Source organism: Podarcis raffonei, chromosome 6, assembly GCF_027172205.1.
Source record: "Podarcis raffonei isolate rPodRaf1 chromosome 6, rPodRaf1.pri, whole genome shotgun sequence".
Taxonomy (NCBI): Eukaryota; Metazoa; Chordata; class Lepidosauria; order Squamata; family Lacertidae; genus Podarcis; species Podarcis raffonei.
Window position 1 is genome coordinate 58616654 of NC_070607.1, and position 19978 is coordinate 58636631.

Here is a 19978-nt window from a genome sequence, read left to right on the forward strand (position 1 = left end):
TGCATGTACTCAATCTAGTCCAGAGGACAAAAGGACTTACTGCACAGATGTCTTACATCACATTGCAAATCTCCTTGTCACCCCCAGTAGCTGCCAAGAACATAATTTGTTGGGTTGGAGGCTCTCATTATAATTGTGAAGCTTCATAGCACACTACAATAGCCTTCATCAACCTATTGCCCTCCAGGTGTTGTGGACTATAACTCCCATCAGCCCCAGCCATTGTGGCCATGCTAACTATTACAACATCAAATGTGTGCTAGGCATGAGAGATAATGACCCAGGGGCTTAGTGGAGACTGAGTCTTCCCAGTCTTAGTCCAAAACTCTAAACACTGCATCACACTGGCTCTTGCTGTACATACCATCTCTATAGTGTTTATTACAAGCATAGGCAAACTTGGCCCTCCAGATGTTTTGGGACTACAACTCCCATCATCCCTGACTACTGGTCCTGTTAGCTAGGGATGATGGGAGTTGTAGTCCCAAAACATCTGGAGGGCCGAGTTTGCCTATGCCTGGTTTATTAGCACTGTTGGATTCTAGAGCGATGAGCTCCAACGCCAGCTGTTGCTCTTCTGGCCTTTTGCTATAGCAACACAAAGTGGTTTATATTTTATATGCTGTGGCATGTGCTTATTCTGAAAGGGTGGAGTGAAATGGCTTGGGAAGAATTATTTTGTCCACACAGTCTCTGGGTGGTGTTTTTTTTTTAAAAAAAAATACTACAACAACCCACACAATAATTTTGTCAATTTGCAATGCTCAATGGTGATGTTTGGGAACTGGCCAGCTCATGCCACCTTTCCAAATTTCCTAATATATAGAGATGTACATCTCATTGTTTGGTCTGTGTGCAGTTTTAGAACCAGCCATCTAATAATAATGCTTTTTTGTAACATCCATTTTAGTACCAGCATTTTATTCATACAGCCTGAGGGTTGTGAACTACTCAAAAGATCCTCCCAGTGGATATTCATCCGTGACATATCAGGCAAGATGGAGAGAAAGAGTAGGAGGGGTGGGTGCAGTGTACTGTGAAAATTGCTGTGGTGATTGGAATCAATGACTGTGAGAAATATATGTTTCCCCCTTGAAAATGGTCCTTAATGGGTGTTGAGTAGTTAAAAGAAAAGGTCTGACAAAAACAAAAAAAAGACCCCAACTTTTAGTTATGCATTTAAATGAAAGTATTATTGTCTTCCTTTCTGGCTCTTGAACTCTTCTGGAATGTGCAATTAACTTTTGATGAAGTGTGTTTGAGTTGTACCAGAGAAGCTGTCATGATATGTTGCAACTAATGGTTTATATAATAAACAGAACAAAGTTTAATTCAGTGTTTTATGAGACTAAATCAACACAATCACACAATGACAAATGCAGGAGGTCTATATATTGTTGTACAGTCTGTCCATAAACATCTGGGTATCTCAGCATATAATATTTACATATAGTACTGCTCAAACAGTACCTCAGATTTTATGCGTAGCTTTTTAGCTCTCCAGCGTTGATACCTACGCATTAGCCTACCACACAATGCCAGTCCCAAATAAATTCCTTCTCTTCCATAAATTTATTTTCAAATTCTATAATATGAGTGTTTTCATCCATCTGCTTCTTCTTTTTCTAGTGTTGATTTAGATTGTTGACTGAATTAATAGTGACCTTAGGGCTCTGATGCTTTTCATCTTTGTTTCGACAAACCTACCCAGATATGAAAAATATTGATATATGTTTTAATCTGCTTCTAGTGTATTGCTGATTTTAAAAATATTTTAAATAATTGTTTTTTATGGTTTTTATTGATAATTTTATTGTTTTATTCTCTTTGAAAACCGCTTGGAGTAGGGGCTTTGTTGTTGTTTGTTTAGCAAACAAGTGGTGTATAAATTTTATAAAATAAATAAAGTCTAGGCCCTAACAGAAAACCATTAGCTGTTTTTACTAAGGATAAGGATCTTGGTAAACAGAAGAGCTTTCAAACTGTAGGCATTTTGTTCATGGCTCTCATCTTGTTTGCAAGTAACAAAAGAGGGATATTATATCCTGAAGCTAAACAAATAAATTTCAGATTTCAGCTATCAGTCATTTATTCTGCAGCTATGGCAAACAACAACAACAATAACCTGATGTAAAATGTCTTTTATGTGCAATATCGTCCATTTATGACAAAGATATCATACCTACCATGAAGCATTCTTGTTAATATAAATGGGAGATCCAAAGAAGGTAGTTTATAATCAAGATACCACATTATGGCTGGGATGGAAAACCTGTGGCCTTCCTGATGTTTCTGGTCTTCAACTCTCATCATCTCTGACCATTGGCCATGCTGATTTAGGGCTGTTGACAGTCGAGTTCAACAGCATTTGAAGGCCACAGGCTCTTCATCCCTGATTTATTCTTTGCTTTGTGTAATCCCAGTAAGGTAAAAAAGGTAAAGGACCCCTGGGCAGCTAAGTCCAGTCAAAGGCGACTGTGGGGTGTGGTACTCATCCTGTTTTTCAGGCCAAGGTAGCTAGCATTTGTCCACAGCCAGCTTTCTGGGTCATGTGGCCAATATGACTAAACCGCTTCTGGCACAGTGGGACACCGTGATGAGTGCCAGAGTACACGGAAATGCGTTTATCTTCCTGCCGCAGCGGTACTTATCTACTTGCACTGGTGTACTTTCAAACTGCTAGGTTGGCAGAAGCTGGGACAGAACAACAGGAGCTCACCACCATCAGGCAGATTTGAACCGCCGACCTTCCGACCAGCAAGCCCAAGAGGCTCAGTGGTTTAGACCACAGCGTCACCAGCATTTTCGTGTGTTTCCGTGTGCTCTGGCTTCTTTCACAGTGTTCCGTTGTGCCAGAAGCGGTTTAGTCAGGCTGGCCACATGACCTGGAAAGCTGTCTGTGACAAACACTGGCTCTCTCGGCCTGAAAAGCAAGATGAGAGCAGCACTCCATATTCACCTTTGACTGGACTTAACCGTCCATAGGTCCTTTACCTTTTTGCCGTGATCGCAGTAGGAATCTAAACAGAAGCAGCATCTCTCTGTCGTCCAAGTCAATCCCAGTAATAGACAAACATGTAGAGATTGTCTCATATTCTCCGCTTTCAAAAAGCAAGTGAATGGAAATGAGACTTTCTTTGTTTGTTTGACCTGTGACTTCCTGAACTGGGTTTTCCTCTGACCTCTTCATTTGGTCAGGTTCTTTGATGGACAGCTACAACATATGGATTACTGTAGGAGGCGCTTCCACAATGAGGCAGATGGAGAGCTTGCAGGAGGGGAAACAAAAGCTGTCAGTGGGAGATGCAGGGGCTGCGTGTGCAAAGGTTCTGTGAAATGGTCATTGATTGGGAATCTTCCTATTTTGCAGATGGGCCTTGAGATGGGCTTTAGATCCTTTAGCTTGGTCAGTGTGTTGGTAGAATGGAAATAGCGAGGGGGGGAGGAGGAGAGGGTTGAGGCATGAAATTTTAATGAGCAGTTAATTGATAATGTATCCCAAGAGACTGGTGTGCTAGAAGGACATCTGATGGAAAAGAATAAATTGTGTTAGGCTCCCTGTGGCACAGAACTTCCTTCATTTGGAGCCAAAGGGCTGGAGAGGATACTGTAAATGACTTTTGGAATAAAGGTTGTTTTGCCGGCATTTATGCTCACGGATGGTGTAGGGCATAAAGAGGTAAGAGAGTAAAGCCAGCTTTTGTGTTTCATACATACTTAAAAATAAAGGAAAAGAAACCGCCCTGGTTATCCTGCTTGTTCCAGTCAGTCATAAAACTGAGGTGATTCAGGACAGATTAGGAGAACTGTCAGAACAGGACGTAGAATCAGAGCCCCTACAGTTGTCTTCTGGATTTGTGATAGTTTTTATAATGTATGACAACAGCCAAAAGTGAAAAACAGATTCCTTATAAAGATGGAAACCAGGAAATCCAGTCCATGTATTATGGGAAAATGTATGAGGCAAGGAAGCTGCATAACACGTAATCCTAAGTAGGTCCTAAAATGTTCTTCCTACAAATGACATTTTTAACATCCTTTTAAATTGATCCCTCACCTTGTATAAACCAGTAACAAGTTGCTGTATTCTTTGAAATGTGATGCAGAAACCTCTACAGGAACAGTTTACTACTGAATCACTTGTAATTATGTGATTAAAAGCTATAAAGCAGGAATCACAAAGTGTCTTCCTGGGGATATTAGCAACTGGCATTTTAATGTTCATTCTGTAAATTGTAAATACAGTTTAAATGCTTAATTGCTACCAAAAGTACTCTGATACTCCTGAAAGGCTGATTAAAAACAGTTCTCTGTTTTGGGATATTTCATCTCTTTAATTTTGCCAAGGAAATATTATTTTCTCTCTCACTTCTTATCTTCGCCTCTGTGCTTTTCATTGGTGCTTTTTTCACTTTTATAAATGTTCTCTAGACTTCTTAGCTACTCCTTTTCTATACTTTTCAAGGTTGAACTTGAGCCACTATTTACCATGTCTGCCCCACTGTGGTGATAATAAAGAACAGTAATGCTCTCCCACAACTTTGGTAATTAAAAATCCCAATGACCATGTTCCCAATAACCATAGATAGAGGAATCAGCCTATGTGTGAGCAATCCCTTCCCTCCTTCCAGAGCAGAGACAAAAACCACAAGACAAAGAATTACAGGCAAAACAGTACTTATGGTTTGTTTCTCTCCAAACAAACCACAAGAGGGAAGCCAAGAACAGCCCTTGGTTTCTGGTCATGATTTGTTTGGAAAGAAACAAACCATGTGCTGGTTTGCATATAATGCTAAGTCAGCTGCTCTGTAGTTTCTTTCTCCCATCTAGGAAGGAAGTACATATAGAGTGATTGAGCTGCATAAACCAGCATGCAGCTCTAATTTCCCTAACCATAGTTTATGGCCTATGAATGGTGATCAAAATCACGCCTTTATTTAGTTGGCTACTATGTGACAAGCGAAAGCTCTGCATAAAGAGATAATAAGGAAATCAACTGGGCTTCCCAATTTTACCATCTGCATTTTAAAAGCCACATATTCTTCCTGTTTGTTAAAAGCATGATAATTGTGGCTATTTTTGTACATTGATGCAGTTTAGTACTGTGTGATTTTTCATTGTGACTATAATTAGTACTTGGATGAAGTTTACTTTTAGATTCTCATTTACATAGCAGAGTAGTTATTCGCACAGATACCGGAAATGAATTAATTTAAAACTAAATATAAACTGTGTGCCTTAAAGTGTGTAGAGATGCAAAATATTACATTATATACACAAAAGGAAAAAGGATGGAGTACTCAGTCTGGGGATGTCTGGACTCTCTAAGCAGAAAATATTGGTGATAAACAACACATTCCAATTTTGAGCTATTCTTTGGTAACTTAGTGCCTCAGGGCATACAGATAGTGGAAGGGTTATTAAATTGTAATACAAAGAATATCTAAGTCTTAAAATCAAAGTCAAGCAATAGTAATAGTGTTTGATCCCTTTGGGAAGAGACCTGGAGCACTGCTGCTAGCCAGCATGGACAAATGCTGAACTGAATGGGCCAATAGTGTGATCTGAGAACAGATTTAGGGGGTGCATGAGGAGACGAGAGTGAGGGAAAGTTCCTTCTCACAGCCAAAAGTCCTTCTGCTAGTGGTTCTATGTAGCTGGATACCACTCTTTCATTTGTTCTTATGTCCCTTCTTGTTCTTACGTTCTTATGTCAACCCTCTGTTGACATGAATCATTTTTGTCTACAGCAAACCTCACCCACAAAATGTGACATAACAAGGATGCCTCATGATGTATATATGACTAGGAACTACAGCTGGCATGGCATTGCTCTTTTGGGCTTCTTCCCACAAAACATTTGAGTAGACAGCTTAAAAGTTAGTTGCCCTGGGCATTTAGAGCAGGTTCAAGCACTGGCAACCATAGCTAATTAATCACTGTTAGCGAAGATGAGAAAGGCCTTTGCCTGAGATCAGGGAGATTTTCTGCCAGTAAATCTGATGGTATTGCAATATAGATCAGTGGTTGCGCTTTATAACATTGGCACCGCCAAACAGATCTTTGGGTTTCTTATTTGCCTTTTCGTTTAGTATTTATAACTTTCACTGTACAAAACAAGTGATTCCAGAAGAAAAAATTAAAATGTGTACTTTGAGATGTGTTAATGAAGGCTTCCAGGTGGAAAAGTCAAAGTTAGAAACAGAATTGTTAGAACCCAATACTAAGAATCTGTCAAGAATGTACAACTTGCTGTTGAAATGGAATACACAGGATGAAACGGTTAAATCAGCTATGATTAAATGGGCACAGGATATTGGACATGATATTATGTTTGCTGACTGGGAACAGTTATGGACCACCGGAATGAAGTTTACGGCATGTAATGCCCTAAGAGAGAATATTATGAAAATGATTTATAGGTGGTACATGACCCCAGTCAAGCTAGTAAAAATCTACCATTTGCCCAATAATAAATGCTGGAAATGTAATGAAACTGAAGGTACTTTCTATCACCTTTGGTGGACGTGCCCAAGGATTAAGGTCTTCTGGGAAATGATTTATAATGAAATTAAGAAGGTGCTTAAGTGTACCTTTCATAAGAAACCAGAGGCTTTACTCCTGGGCATGGTAGGCCAATTGGTGTCAAAGAAAGATAGGACGTTTTTTATGTATGCTACAACAGCAGCAAGAGTTCTACTAGCAAAGTATTGGAAGACACAAGAATTACCCACACTGGAAGAGTGGCAGACGAAGGTGATTGACTACATGGGACTGGCAGAGATGACGGGCAGAATCCGTGACCAAGGGAAAGAGACGGTGGAAGAAGATTGGAAGAAATTTAAATTTTATCTTAAAAATTGTTGCAAAATTAGTGAGTGTTAAAATGTCATGGGTAAAGCACAGCAGATTTGCAGCGATAAATGATTGGACAAGAGGAAAGAAAAGGGTTAAAGAAAGGAATTTATAAGTAATTTAGATCAGGGGTTGCTGAAGAAGTTTAAAATAGGGATGCAGAAAAGGGAGGCATGGGGAAGTCATTGAAATTGGGTACAAGAAAAAAATTCATGAAATTATACATGTTTATATGTTTGTTTGTTTGTGTTTGTTGTTTGTAATGTCTTATAATATATGTTGAAAAGCCAATAAAAATTTTATAAAAAAAAAAAGAGATGTGTTAATGAAGACTACCCCTTCCTCCCACCCTAGTGCACACACATGGTAAGTGTGTGTGTAAATAGCCCTGTCTAGATAAAGATATTTTTACCGCTCAGTCTTGATTCTAGAGATTTTTATTTTGGCAATGCTTTTGACTGGCAATACTTAATCCTTCTTTATCTGCCCTTTTCAATCAGACATAGATGTAAGATTGAATTCTCATCCTGGAGCATTACATACTATTAAGCACTGCAATATGCAATCTAAATGCAAAGAAGCATGTAATATGCATCATCACAAGGCATAAAACAACACAGTGAAATTTCTGTTCAGGGTTTGTTTGATTCTGCATCTGGCCTGTACCCATCATGCTTGCTTTTAGCAGCTTGCTGGCCTGCTGTGTGAAATCGCCCTGTCTTTCTTTCTCCCTGACACTCTCTTGGGGTAGCCTGAAGGCAGCCACTTAACACAGTGATAATAAAAGGGGTCAATGTACCTTGACTCTGAAAACTTGACTAAAATGGCATATATTAACATGAATAATTAGAGTATTTTTAAAAAAATGACATTTTGAAATGGCAAAAGGGCAGTGTCAGGGCTTGAGACATTCAAGAGAACCTGAGAAAATAGCACACTCACTACATAATATTGTAGACTCAAAATAAGGAGGCAGAGCTATACTAGAGATAGGGAAAGCTGGATCTTAAGCATATCAACAGACCTCCTTTGACCTCCCCAGTTGTCCCATCGGCACAGACTATCCATTTTGGCATTACTCTTATTTTTTGTGTGAATTTCTTTTTGTATTTTTTGACCTGTGCTGAATCACGAGATGTGGAATTTTTGAAAGAGATACCATATCCAGGTAGCCTTTAAATTGTGGTTTGTTAAACAAACCATGAGTGCAAACAAACAAGCAAAACACGGCTTGATTCCCCACACTTGGTTTTTATTCCACTTGCTCTTGCCTCACGCACCTGTAACTTGACAAACGTCGGAGGTAGGGTGGGCAAACAAACCATGCTTTGTAAGTAAGACTTATGCGGTTTGGATGTAAAACTACACCATAGTTAAGACCAGCCATGGTTTATTAGCCAGCAGCAGCTCATGGCTTTACACTGGTGGTTTGCTGCCAGAAAACAGACTATGGCTAGTCTCCTGGATTGATTGTGGATGTTTAAACATAGTGTTATGTGTGGAAAATGCCATTATGTTTATGCACTTCTTAAAACAGCTATATATTTTCACCCTCATTTGAAGCCAGCATCTAGTGGAACTCCACTATAACACCTGTTACCTGGAACCCACATGCAATTCTTTTTATCTACAAAGCTAGCTTGGTGACAACAAATAATGTTCTTGTTACTGATAAACCTGGGGGGGGGGGAATTAGTCATGCATTTAATAAATCACAGTTATATCACTGTCAGCATCTCTGTGCGTTTCTCTGTTAAACCCTTTCGTTTTTGCATTAGTAAGAGTGTGGGTGGAATCTCAGTCTCAGGGACAGAAAAGGTCGGGACAGCGTGGGCTGTGTTCTGATCTGATGTACAGCTGTGGGCAAACAGCACTATGTGTGTCTCCTGACTGCAAACCACCCACTCGCACAAGTATGGCAGCAAATTGCTTCTAGGAAAACGGTGAGTTGCCCGCTCATAAAAAGATGTCAGTGGAGCTGTCAGGCACTGAGATTTCTTACATTTGGAGAGATTGCATTTGGATCTTGTTTACTCTGTTAACATGTTTGCAAAAATATGAATGGCATTGCCTGTAGGTTGATAGCTTCTGTCTTTCATTTTTATCATACAGTGAATACCATTCATTTTGAAACTGACTTGCCTTCTTAATGTAGTTTCTAATTCCCATGCAGTATATCAATTACCATGGTCTATCTCCTTTGTTACTTAGCTTTTCACAAGACACCATCAAGTTGACTCTTGGGAACTGTTTGAGGCTGCAATCCACACACACCTTCTCTCTCTCTCTCTCTCTCTCTCTCTCTCTCTCTCTCTCGTGTGTGTGTGTGTGTGTGTGTGTGTGTGTGTTCTGCCAGGCAGCATCATCAGAGTGATACAAGTGTCACTCCATTGGTGCAGATTTCTCCCTTCTGCCCATTGAACATGAGTGCAGGTATACGATCCGCCAGCACTATCCCTTTCAGCAGAGCCCAGCAGGAAGCCCTGAAACATGGTGTTCCAAAAGTGGGGCAGGGTTGAGCTGGCTTGAGAACCACTGCGTCCTAAGCCACTGTCACACCCTACCAGCGTTGAACCCAATCTGGGCCTAGTTGCTGTGCCAGCCTGGAGCTTATGCAGCGATCAGGCCTAATCTATCTATCTGCCCTGAACCTTCCACTCCTGCCACCAGGAATGGCCAAGCAGCAGATACAGCGGTGGCTTTACTGCTCCTCAGAACTGTGGCAATAGGGACTTTGGATGGTTCTTTAGGTATATTACTAGCACCTGGCACCATTTTCAAAGTAGCTTTGGAAATTGAGAAAGTCATTTAGAGTGGAAGACCAGGAGGAGGGCCATGTAACCTTTCACTGCCAGCTGTGTTTTTACTCAAAATTGAAAAAGCCATGTGGGGTTTTTCTTTGGGAAAACAGCTGGTGGGGATAGGTTATGATTCCCTTTTTGCCACTTCTCTGCTCTAATTTTCTCCCTCCGAAAGCTGATTTGCTGGTCCCCATTGAATGCATTAGCGTTAATGTGCAATTAGTCCTTTGGTCCTATGTTGCGCCGTCAGTGAGTGCCAGGAATTTATCTCCCAACTTTTTTTTTTTTAAATGCAGTCAGAGCTAGGATTGTGGAGGGGTCACAAGGGGATCTAGAGCAGGTAAGCAACTTTCCAAAGTGCTGATTAGTTCAGAAAATTTACTGTTCTCCCAAATTTGTTTTGCAAATAATGACTCGTTTCATACCTGTCCAACAGAATGAAATACTGGATAACATGTATATCAGGTGTTAGAAAGAGTAATGGTCATGAAGTTTTTATTTTTGTTATATTTATATTTGGTGACAGCTGGGAAAACATCTTTAGAACATCCGTTGGGGAATCACAAGCTAAAAAAAATCACACCCCTCTTAATCTCTAATCTGACTGGTGAAATTGGGACAAACAGAGAGGATTTGCTGGTGTGTGTGTGTGTGCGCGCGCAGTGTTGGATTCCCAGAATAAGATGCTGAATTTAGCATATCACTGATTGAAGGAACAGAGAGAGAGAGAGAGAGAGAGAGAGAGAGAGAGAGAGAGAGAGGAGAGAGAGAGAGAGAGAGGAGGAGAGAGAGAGAGAGAGAGAGAGATGCCGGCTTCCATATGTAAATTACCAGTGCATTTTAATGATAGGCATTATATGCAGGACATTGCTTAATCCGTAACAGAGCCTAACAGCACATTTTGCAAACGGAACAAAGAGTAGATCATGGCTGAAAAAAAGCCACATACCATAGATAAGTGCTGTGAGCCTTTGTCTTGCCATGTCTTCCTTGTATGAGTTCTTTGAGTCTGAAAACTAGTAAGCTTGGCCAGTTTTGAGTAGTGCTGTGCCAAATTTTCATGAATTTTGATTTTGGATTAGAAGTGTTGGAATTCATTTCATGCCCTGTCCCAACCACTTATCTGTACCCAGCTGGATTGGGGGACAGAGCATTAGCTCATTTGCCTCTGTGCATTTAGCCTTCTCCCCAATCCATAACTTTTGAAATAGGTTTTTAAACATACTTTCCGCAAAGAGCTGTGAAAAATTGTTTAAAAGCAGAACACTCTTTGTAAGGGGGGGAAAGAATGCACCCCCTTTTGTGGTGGTGGAGGTATTCTGTGCTAGTTTGGCATCAAATGAGACTTGCTTATATAGAGTACTGCCTCGGATTACCTAGCTCAGAAACCAAAGCTGTAATGGATGAGCTTGCTATAGGAGCTCATTGGCTTCCTTGAGCCTCTGGGTTCAGTTGTACAAATCCCCTGACACATGACAAGTTTTGTGGCAGATAAGGCCATCAGTGACTACAAGTCATGATACTTATATAGTACCTCCAACTGTCTTGAAAATGCTGGGACTGTCATGAAAAGCCATCATGGCTTCTCACTATGTCATGTGGAGCCCTGAATTCTGCAATTGGGAAAGGGAGTGGGGAGGGGCTGGAGCAGGGGCAGGAGGAGGAGGCAGCCTGGCCACTCACAGGGGTGCAGCAGGACCTGGAGGGAGGGGAAGGGTGCCACTGTGCTCCTCAGCTCTCCCTGTCTGTACCACTCAACACACCTGACTGTGGTGATGGTGGCGGCAGGAGCACACAGGGGCCCTTCGGTGGTCACAGCTGCTGACCATAGAGACTACATTACTGGCATGGAAGTGCTGCCTTGTAAACATCTGGTGTGGTTGCCTCCTCTGATACCCATGGCAGGCTGATGGAAGCCTCCCAGTTTTACCATACATCATCTAAGACCCCTGCATATAACGAAGACATTTGCTGGTACACTATTGTTACATACCACCCTGTTCCCGAATTCCTTCGGCAATGTGTGTTTTCATGCAGAAAAGTGGTGGGAGGCACTAGCTGGGGAATCCCTCAAGGGGGAAATGCTCAGAGCCAGGGGATTAGTGGTGGGACGGCAATGCCTGGTCAGAAGGAGCAGACTGAGAGGAGGAGCTGTTAGACACCGAAGAGGCAACAGTGTTTAGTGAGCAGGAAGAGACTGGGGCAGAGAGCAGTCCAGACCCAGAGGCAGGAGAGGAGCAGGGCAGGAGACAGGATGAGGCAGGCTACTGAAGAATCCAGGGAGTCTCCCACTCCTGCTGCAACCAGGTCTCTCTCCCCCCCCCCCCCCGTCTCCCAGAATACACAGAGAAATGAAGAGAGACAATACAACAGAGCCTTAGGCTGCTAAGGAAGGAAGTGGGGGAGGGCCTAAAATCTGTCACTGATGTGTTATGAGGGTGGATTCTTCCAGTTGTGAGATGGTCTTTAAACCAGGTGATCTAATGAGGCCTTAGAAACTTGAATTCTTTCCATAATGAACTTGCAGGCTTTAGTGGTTTACAAGCAGAATAAGAGACATGCTTGGGAATGATTTAATGTGCTTATATATTTGGCTATATTTTATTGCTTGTTGATGTTGAAGTCCATATTCCTCTCTGGTTATGTTTGTAAGCAGCAAACAGTTGTTCATTTATTCTCCAGGAACTAGGCTTTTTCTTCACCTAGTCCAGCTATTGTCTTCAGTTAAAATACAACAGGGCCATGAATCAGCAATCATGGCTATCATCTTGCTTGTAAACTGCTGGTGCTACTTTTACTATCCCAGGAAAATTGTGTTATTCCCTTGCTAAATTCCTCTTCTTTGGTACACGGGAAGGACTGAGAATGTAGACGTCATTACCCAAATTCAATAAGGGCATTTCTTGGTCCCTTCCCTGCATATTATGGAGAGGTGGTGGGGAATAATTGTGAATTAACCAATGGGTCATACTGCAGAAGCAAAGAGAAGGTCATCTGCCATTCTCTGCAGCTGTAGAATATATTTTTCCCTGTTGTACAAGATAAGCTCTGATATATACAAAAGAGCATTTCAAGTGGCAGTCTGTTAATTACTCATCGCCATCTCCTTGGGCCAGTATGTATACATCGTCATCAAGGGTTTCCTCCAATTTAGTCCAAACTATTCAATATGTTCTTAAAACATCCTTGACAAAATTGCTGTTTAAATGAACTATTACCAGTGCAATGATGCCTTCATGTTCTTATATTTGCTATTTGCATTGATGAGCTGCCTCCAAAACTGCTGCTTATTTATATTTCATGAAACTGGGGTTTCCTTGCCTTACCAATAGTTTCCTCTTGCACCATTGTCCATGTGCAACAACTGTAAACTCTGACAAGGACACAGAGTAGAAAGACAAGTCTGGGGATGCTTTCTCATACAGCTTTGTTTTTATTTTAGATATGAGCTAATGTGTCTGCATATCTAAATGGAAGCCAGATATTTATAGTTCTATTCAAGATAAACTGTAAATCAGGGATGAGGCAAGCTCTGATGAGTTATTGTAGTAGTTTTGGGAAGCAGGTTTTTGGTTTTTTGAAACTGAGTGATTTATCCCCATTTGTATTGCCTTTAAATTCACATTACCAGAGCGACGGGTGTGCGTGTTAATTCAAGACTTGTCAGAATGTTTCTCAGCCTGAAATTGTCATGGGATGTCTGTTTTGTAACCATCTTGGTTATTTCACTCAGTCATTGTGCTAGAGATTAGCAATCTAGCACTGGAAGGTAAGTTTAAAGCGTATGAAGTCTAGAATCCCCCGCATGTAAGCACTTGATATTTAATTTGATAACAACACAATGAATTATATTAGCTGGTGAAATGATTTATAATTTATAATGTTCATTAAGTATGATTGTATTTACTTCAAAATTAGATCCATAATTGTGTATATGTTACCTTGAATTTCCGAAATTCAATGAATGTTGGCAATGCCCAATAGAAGACAGGACTGGTTGGCTAGAATCCTGAACAGGAGCACTGCACACTGAAATAGATTGTTGCATGTTGTTGTAAGTACGGTAAATGTAAAGGGACCCCTGACCATTAGGTCCAGTTTTGGATGACTCTGGGGTTGCGGCGCTCATCTCGCTTTATTGGTTGAGGGAGCCGGCATACAGCTTCCGGGTCATGTGGCCAGCATGACTAAGCCACTTCTGGCAAACCAGAGCAGCGCACGGAAACGCCATTTACATTCCCACTGGAGTGGTACCTATTTATCTACTTGCACTTTGATGTGCTTTCAAACTGCTAGGTTGGCAGGAGCAGGGACCGAGCAATGGGAGCTCACCCCGTCATGGGGATTCGAACCACCGACCTTCTGATCGGCAAGCCCTAGGCTCTGTGGTTTAACCCACAGCACCACCTGCACCCATTTCCTTCCTTTGCTGCCTGCCACCGAACCCATCAATTTGCCATTGTTGCATCAGAGAGCCATTGTCAGTCAGTGAACAATGATGAGCTAAATAGACCAAAGCTCTGACTCAGTATAAGGCAGCTTCCTATATTCCTCATTTAGGGGATTAGATGAATGTGGTGTTCCAGAATATCTAATTGGTGCAGTGCACACACGTAGTGTGCTTCAGCTTGTTTTTTCTAGTTCTGTGATCATGCTTTGCAGGGGACCAGCAAACAGCTTTTCTGCTTTGAGTATAGGGGTATAAAGTATACTTGAGTTACAGAAAGGCAGATGAAGAAGTGTGCATGCACACGAAAGCTCATACCAAGAACTAACTTAGTTGGTCTTTAAGGTGCTACTGGAAGGAAAAAAATTTTTTGTTTTAAGAATACTTGAGTATAGGATAAAGGATGCCTGAGATTTCCCAGGGCACCTACTCAATTCCTGAACAGATCTTATAGCAATAAGGAAGAACATGGCAAGCTGTCAGGCAGACATATCTTTAATGACCAAGGGAATATTTTCCAGTTCTTTATTATTGTTTTTTTCCTTCAGTCTCTTAAAGCACTATTGTTTGAGCAGAAGATATTGCATGCATGAACCATGTGTTGGATCCTTGTTGAAATTTGGCTCTCAGGAGGCAAGAAGAAAGCAGGTTTTAACATTTTTAAAAACCACCACTTCAGCATTCTGAATCATGTAGCAGCTGCACCCCTGCAAGAATTTCTGAGCTATTATTTAATATCACTAGTTTCTTGTACATTTTTCATGATTGTGGTAATAGCATTCCTCTCTTTTCTCAGAGGTACTGGGAAGTTCGATATGCTAACACCAGAGTGATGGTGGCTGGGCATCTCAGTCTTTCAGAATAAGACTTCAGTAGAACAGATGGAGTCTGTGTCTTACAAACTGGTCTGTGCTGTTCTCCCTTAGTCTCTTTCCCATTGACAAAAGCGGTGTTATTTTCATGAATTTAAAAAAGCACTATGTTCTGTATCATTGTGTGTGTACACAGAAGTCACTTCCAAGATCTAAGTGGACAATGGCTGACTTCCACCAGTCAGAGGCGTAGGAAGATCAGGTCAGGTGGTACCTGGTGCGGAAAATTTCTTGTCACTCCCCAAAAAAACATTGATTATATTTTTGGCTGCAAAAATGGTTTTACGTTATTTCATATTTTCTTACAAAGGAATGCAGATTCTGGGCCTCTGATAATAAGTAGGCGACAATGGACAGATACTTAAACCTACAGGATGGGTTGTGTTTTGGCTTGTGTTATTTTATTTATATTTATTGTTTGTTTATTTTAATAAAATTTATTTTTAAAAACCTGCAAAGTGATTTACCAAAACAAAAAAACACCACAGCAGTAAAATCAGGAAAAGTGGGCTGCGTGCAGGGGGCGGGGCGAAGGCAAGACCTAATCTACTCAGCCTAGTCTCATTTTCTTCACATAGGCCAACTTTCCAGGACCCGGGAAACCCAGTGGAGGGTAGGGCATAAAAAACTTTTTTAAAAAATGCCTGCTCCAAAGGTTTTATCTTACTAAATTAGGGATTATATAACTATATCTGAAATTTCATGCATACCAGTTAATATCTTGACCCAGCTCCACTGAATTGAAAATTCCACTTTCACAACATAGGAAAACGGCCAAGTAAACAGCTATTTTCATCGAGGAGGGTCAAGATATTAACTGATATGCATTAAATTTCAGATATAGCTATATAATCCCTAGTGTAGTAAGATAAGACCTTCAGAGCAGGCATTTAAAAAAAAAGTTTTGGGTTTTTTTTAACCACCCTAGTAGGGCAGTAATTGTTCCTTGATAATTTGTCACACACACCCCTCCATGATGGCACCTGGGGCGGCCCGCCCCCCCTTCCTACACCCCTGCCGCCAGTGAGATAAGACAGAACATACAAACAAAACTTCTACACAAATTGAAGGTTAAGCAGAAGAAAGGTGATTCTGTGTCTCTTTCTGAACACTCCCTATTCCCTCCCCTACTCTAGGAAATCCTTTTCACCTTTCCTATCTCAGGCTATCTGGAAAGTTGAGTTAAAAGGTGGAAAGCTTCCTCACTAAGAGAAGTTGCATCTGAGCATCATTTTCTCAGTAAATACAAAAGTGACAATTGACCTGGTAGCATATGCTGTTGCAGAATGCTGAAGTCAGTACTATTGTTTAGTACAATAGTAATTACAAATACTGTAGTTATTATTACAGTATACTGTCAACCAGCTCAAGGGTACAGGACACAATGGATAGGAGGTGCATGCTTTTAACTGTGTGTGTAAGACTGTGGGGTGGGGGTGGGTCTGTGTGTGGGTGTGTATATGTGTTTGTGTGGGTGGGTGTCAGCCCTCTTTATCACTCCCTCTAATAGCAATGCAATCACCACTGGGGTTTGTTGACAGGACTAGAACTGAAACAGGAACAAAAGGAAAGTATCAGCATATTTGTGGGGAAAGATTTGTAGAAGTACAAAAAGTATACAGTGGTGCCTCGCAAGACGAACGCCTCGCTAAACGAAAAACTCGCAAGACGAAAGAGTTTTCCGTTTTGGAGGTGCTTCGCAAAACGAATTTCCCTATGGGCTTGCTTCGCAAGAAGAAAGCCCATAGGGAAATCTCCGCCGGCCTTCAGAAGAGGTCCTGGACCTCTTCTGAAGGCCGGCGGGGGGCAAAAGTCTTTGCTCCCCCCCCGCCTGCCTTCCCGGGATAGCGGAGAAGTGCAGCGCGTTTCTCCGCTATCCCGATGGCTTTTGAAGGCAGGTGGGGGGGAGCAAAGACTTTGGCCCACTGCCGGCCTTCAGAAGAGGTCCTGGACCTCTTCTGAAGGCCGGCGGGGGGCAAAAGTCTTTGCTCCCCCCGCCTGCCTTCCCGGGACAGCGGAGACTTCTCCGCTGTCCCGGGCGATCTGAAAATGCTGGCGGGCGGCAGCAAACGCTGCGCTGCCGCCCGCCAGCATTTTAAAAGCCCCCGGACAGCGGAGACTTCTCCGCTGTCCCAGGGCGATCTGAAAATGCTGGCGGGCGGCAGCGAAGGCTGCGCTGCCGCCCGCCAGCATTTTAAAAGCCCCCGGACAGCGGAGACTTCTCCGCTGTCCCGGGGCGATCTGAACATGCTGGCGGGCGGCAGCGAAGGCTGCGCTGCCGCCCGCCAGCATTTTAAAAGCCCCCGGACAGCAGAGACTTCTCCGCTGTCCCGGGTCGATCTGAAAATGCTGGCCGGCGGCAGCGAACGCTGCGCTGCCGCCCGCCAGCATTTTCAGATCGCCCCGGTACAGCGGAGAAGTCTCCGCTGTCCCGGGAGCTTTTAAAATGCTGGCGGGCGGCAGCGAAACGTTCGCCGCCGCCTGCCAGCATTTTCAGATCGCCCCGGGACAGCGGAGAAGTCTCCGCTGTCCCGGGAGCTTTTAAAATGCTGACGGGCGGCAGCGAAGCGTTCGCTGCCGCCCGCCAGCATTTTCAGATCCCCCCGGGACAGCGGAGAAGTCCTTGCCCCCCCCCCAGCCTTCAGAAGAGGTCGGGGGACAGACTGTCCCCGGACCTGGTCTGAAGGCGGTTTCCCTAGGAACGCATTGATTGATTTTCAATGCACTCCTATGGGAAACCGTGCTTCGCAAGACGAAAAACTCGCAAGAAGAAAAAACTTGCGGAACGAATTAATTTCGTCTTGCGAGGCACCACTGTATCTATGTTGGTTTTTTAAAGGGCTGAGCATTCTCAGAAGCCACAGAATGTTGAGTGTTAGTTGTAAAAGAATCTGGGGCATAAACTACATTTACAATTCTGAATTTTAACATTTTATGTATTTATTTTTTCCTCTAAATAAGGTGTCATGTAGAGCTAGTAAATATGAAGAGTTTCATACTGAAATTTACCCAGTCTATTAGAACTGAATAGACTTTCTGTGAAAAAGTCAGGGGGAAAGTGGCTTAATCCTTCGTGTGACCCTCTTCTTAGTTACCAGGATACAAAAGGCTAAATGAAATCTGGAATTTGCTTGCCTTTTGCAGTCTTCCTCCAAATATTTTTTTAAGAAAGATGAATACAGTGTGTATGAATCTTAGTTGCATGTCATTAAATCATTTTCTTTTCTTTTTACAGTAAATCATATTATCCTGCTGCACTACGGTAGTAAGACACCACTTTGCCTTGTTGGAGGAAACTGGGGACGTAGGATCTTAGCCAAATATTCAAAATGGTAATGCAAAGATATCTCCTAACCTATACGGGAGTGGTGCTCGCTTTATACTTTCATCACCTCATCAGAGCCATTGAAGTCCCTCGGGATCGTAAGTCCACTGATTGTTTATTCATTTATTTATTTATTTACTTTCTCAGTTCCATCTCTGGGACAGCTGTCCCCAACCTGAGGTCTTCAAATGTTGCTGAGCTACAAGTCCCATCATCTCTGACTATTGGGCACACCATAATGTAGTCCCAATAATAGGTTGAGGAAAGCTGCCCTGGGGAGTTACTCAATTCATTGGTTAGAGAAAAGACTGGATGTTTGCCCTGACTTTTTTTGCTCTATCTTTGAAGATAGTCAAGCTTTCATGACAAATGTCCTTGGAAGCACATAACTGGGTAAAAAAAAACAGACTCTGTAACTTGAACTAGACTATATTTATATTCAGCTGCTTGGAGGGGAAGGAGGTAACACAAAAGATATAAAGGCAAATTCACAGAATGTAAAATGGACCCAGGACACATGACATATTCAAAGAACATTTCAGATGTCCATATTGCCTGATGGTTTCGTTCCATGGCCCAATCTGTTTTCTATGTGTTGGGAGGATGGTTTTATTTTCATTTCAGCTCATTATGTGTTTATGATTGTCCAGCCAGAAAGGCAACTAATAGCTGGGTGCCTGGCCATAATGTTCGGTTGTAGTCTTCTTGGTCATGTAAATAGATCATCTCTCTTTTTGTACTAGCAGCAGTAACATGGCTGTTACTGCTGGTTTAAATGGTTATTAGTGGAATGGCTACCAAACTATTCCAGTAAAGAGAAAAAAACACCCAAGCTCCTTTCAATATGAATGGAAAAGCCATTTTCAGACCAATGTACTGCAGCCTCTATTTCTTTTTATTATTTGACCTAGAAAAGTAGATCTCAGGAGCTTTGAAGCTCTTGTCTGGGATTGCTTTATGTTCTAATCTTGACTCCTACTAGGAACATAGCTGCCTTATATGGAATCAAATCATTGGTCCATCTATCCCAGTATTGGGTGCAGTAACTCACAGCAGTTTATCTAAGGTTTCAGCCCTCCCTGGAGATGTCTAGGACTCAACCTGGGACTATCTGCATGTTTTCCTACTGAGCTATGGTTCTTCTCCAAAGGGGATGATTCAAAAAGAACATCTGGCCCCTACCATGTGATAACTACATGCTGTTGTAGCTGAACCTGGTAACTGTGGTTTACTTTCTGAGTTCAAATCACACTGAATTAATCCTACTTTCATATGGTGTTTGGAGTCAGAGACTCATGAATTCCTGGCATGAAAATAGGCTCCTAACTCACCTTCATCTCATCTCAGAAACAGTAAAAGCTGGTGTGGTCAGCACCCTTTACCTGATATTTGGACTAAGGGATCTGAATTTCCCCTAAGTCATATACAGTATATGCTTGCTTGCCTATATGTACTGTATGCTTTACCAGTTTACCTGATAGTATAAGGACCTCTTACATATGACCTTGTATACATTTCCTGTATACATTGTATACAGACATTTACACCTGCCCAGCATCCTTATTGTGAAATTTCAGCAATCATGAAAACTCTGGTGATTCATATCTCCTAAAGTCTTTTATTATTATTATTTGTACCTGAAACATTGAAATGTTTAAACATTAAAAATGTTTCAGTT

At 41.9% G+C, this 19978-nt stretch overlaps 1 protein-coding gene across 32 annotated transcripts in view; it reads left to right on the forward strand.

Moving 5' to 3' along the window:
• NFASC (neurofascin) overlaps positions 1-19978 on the forward strand; it is a 180941-nt gene that overhangs the window by 56174 nt on the left and 104789 nt on the right. For all 32 annotated transcript variants that reach the window (XR_008331129.1, XM_053393255.1, XM_053393248.1 and 29 more), the window contains one exon: positions 18211-18398. Coding sequence is in view for 31 of the 32 variants with exons in the window: in XM_053393255.1 (XP_053249230.1) it covers positions 18305-18398 (94 nt within the window). In the remaining variant the exon portion in view is untranslated. The remainder of the gene's footprint in view (positions 1-18210; positions 18399-19978) is intronic.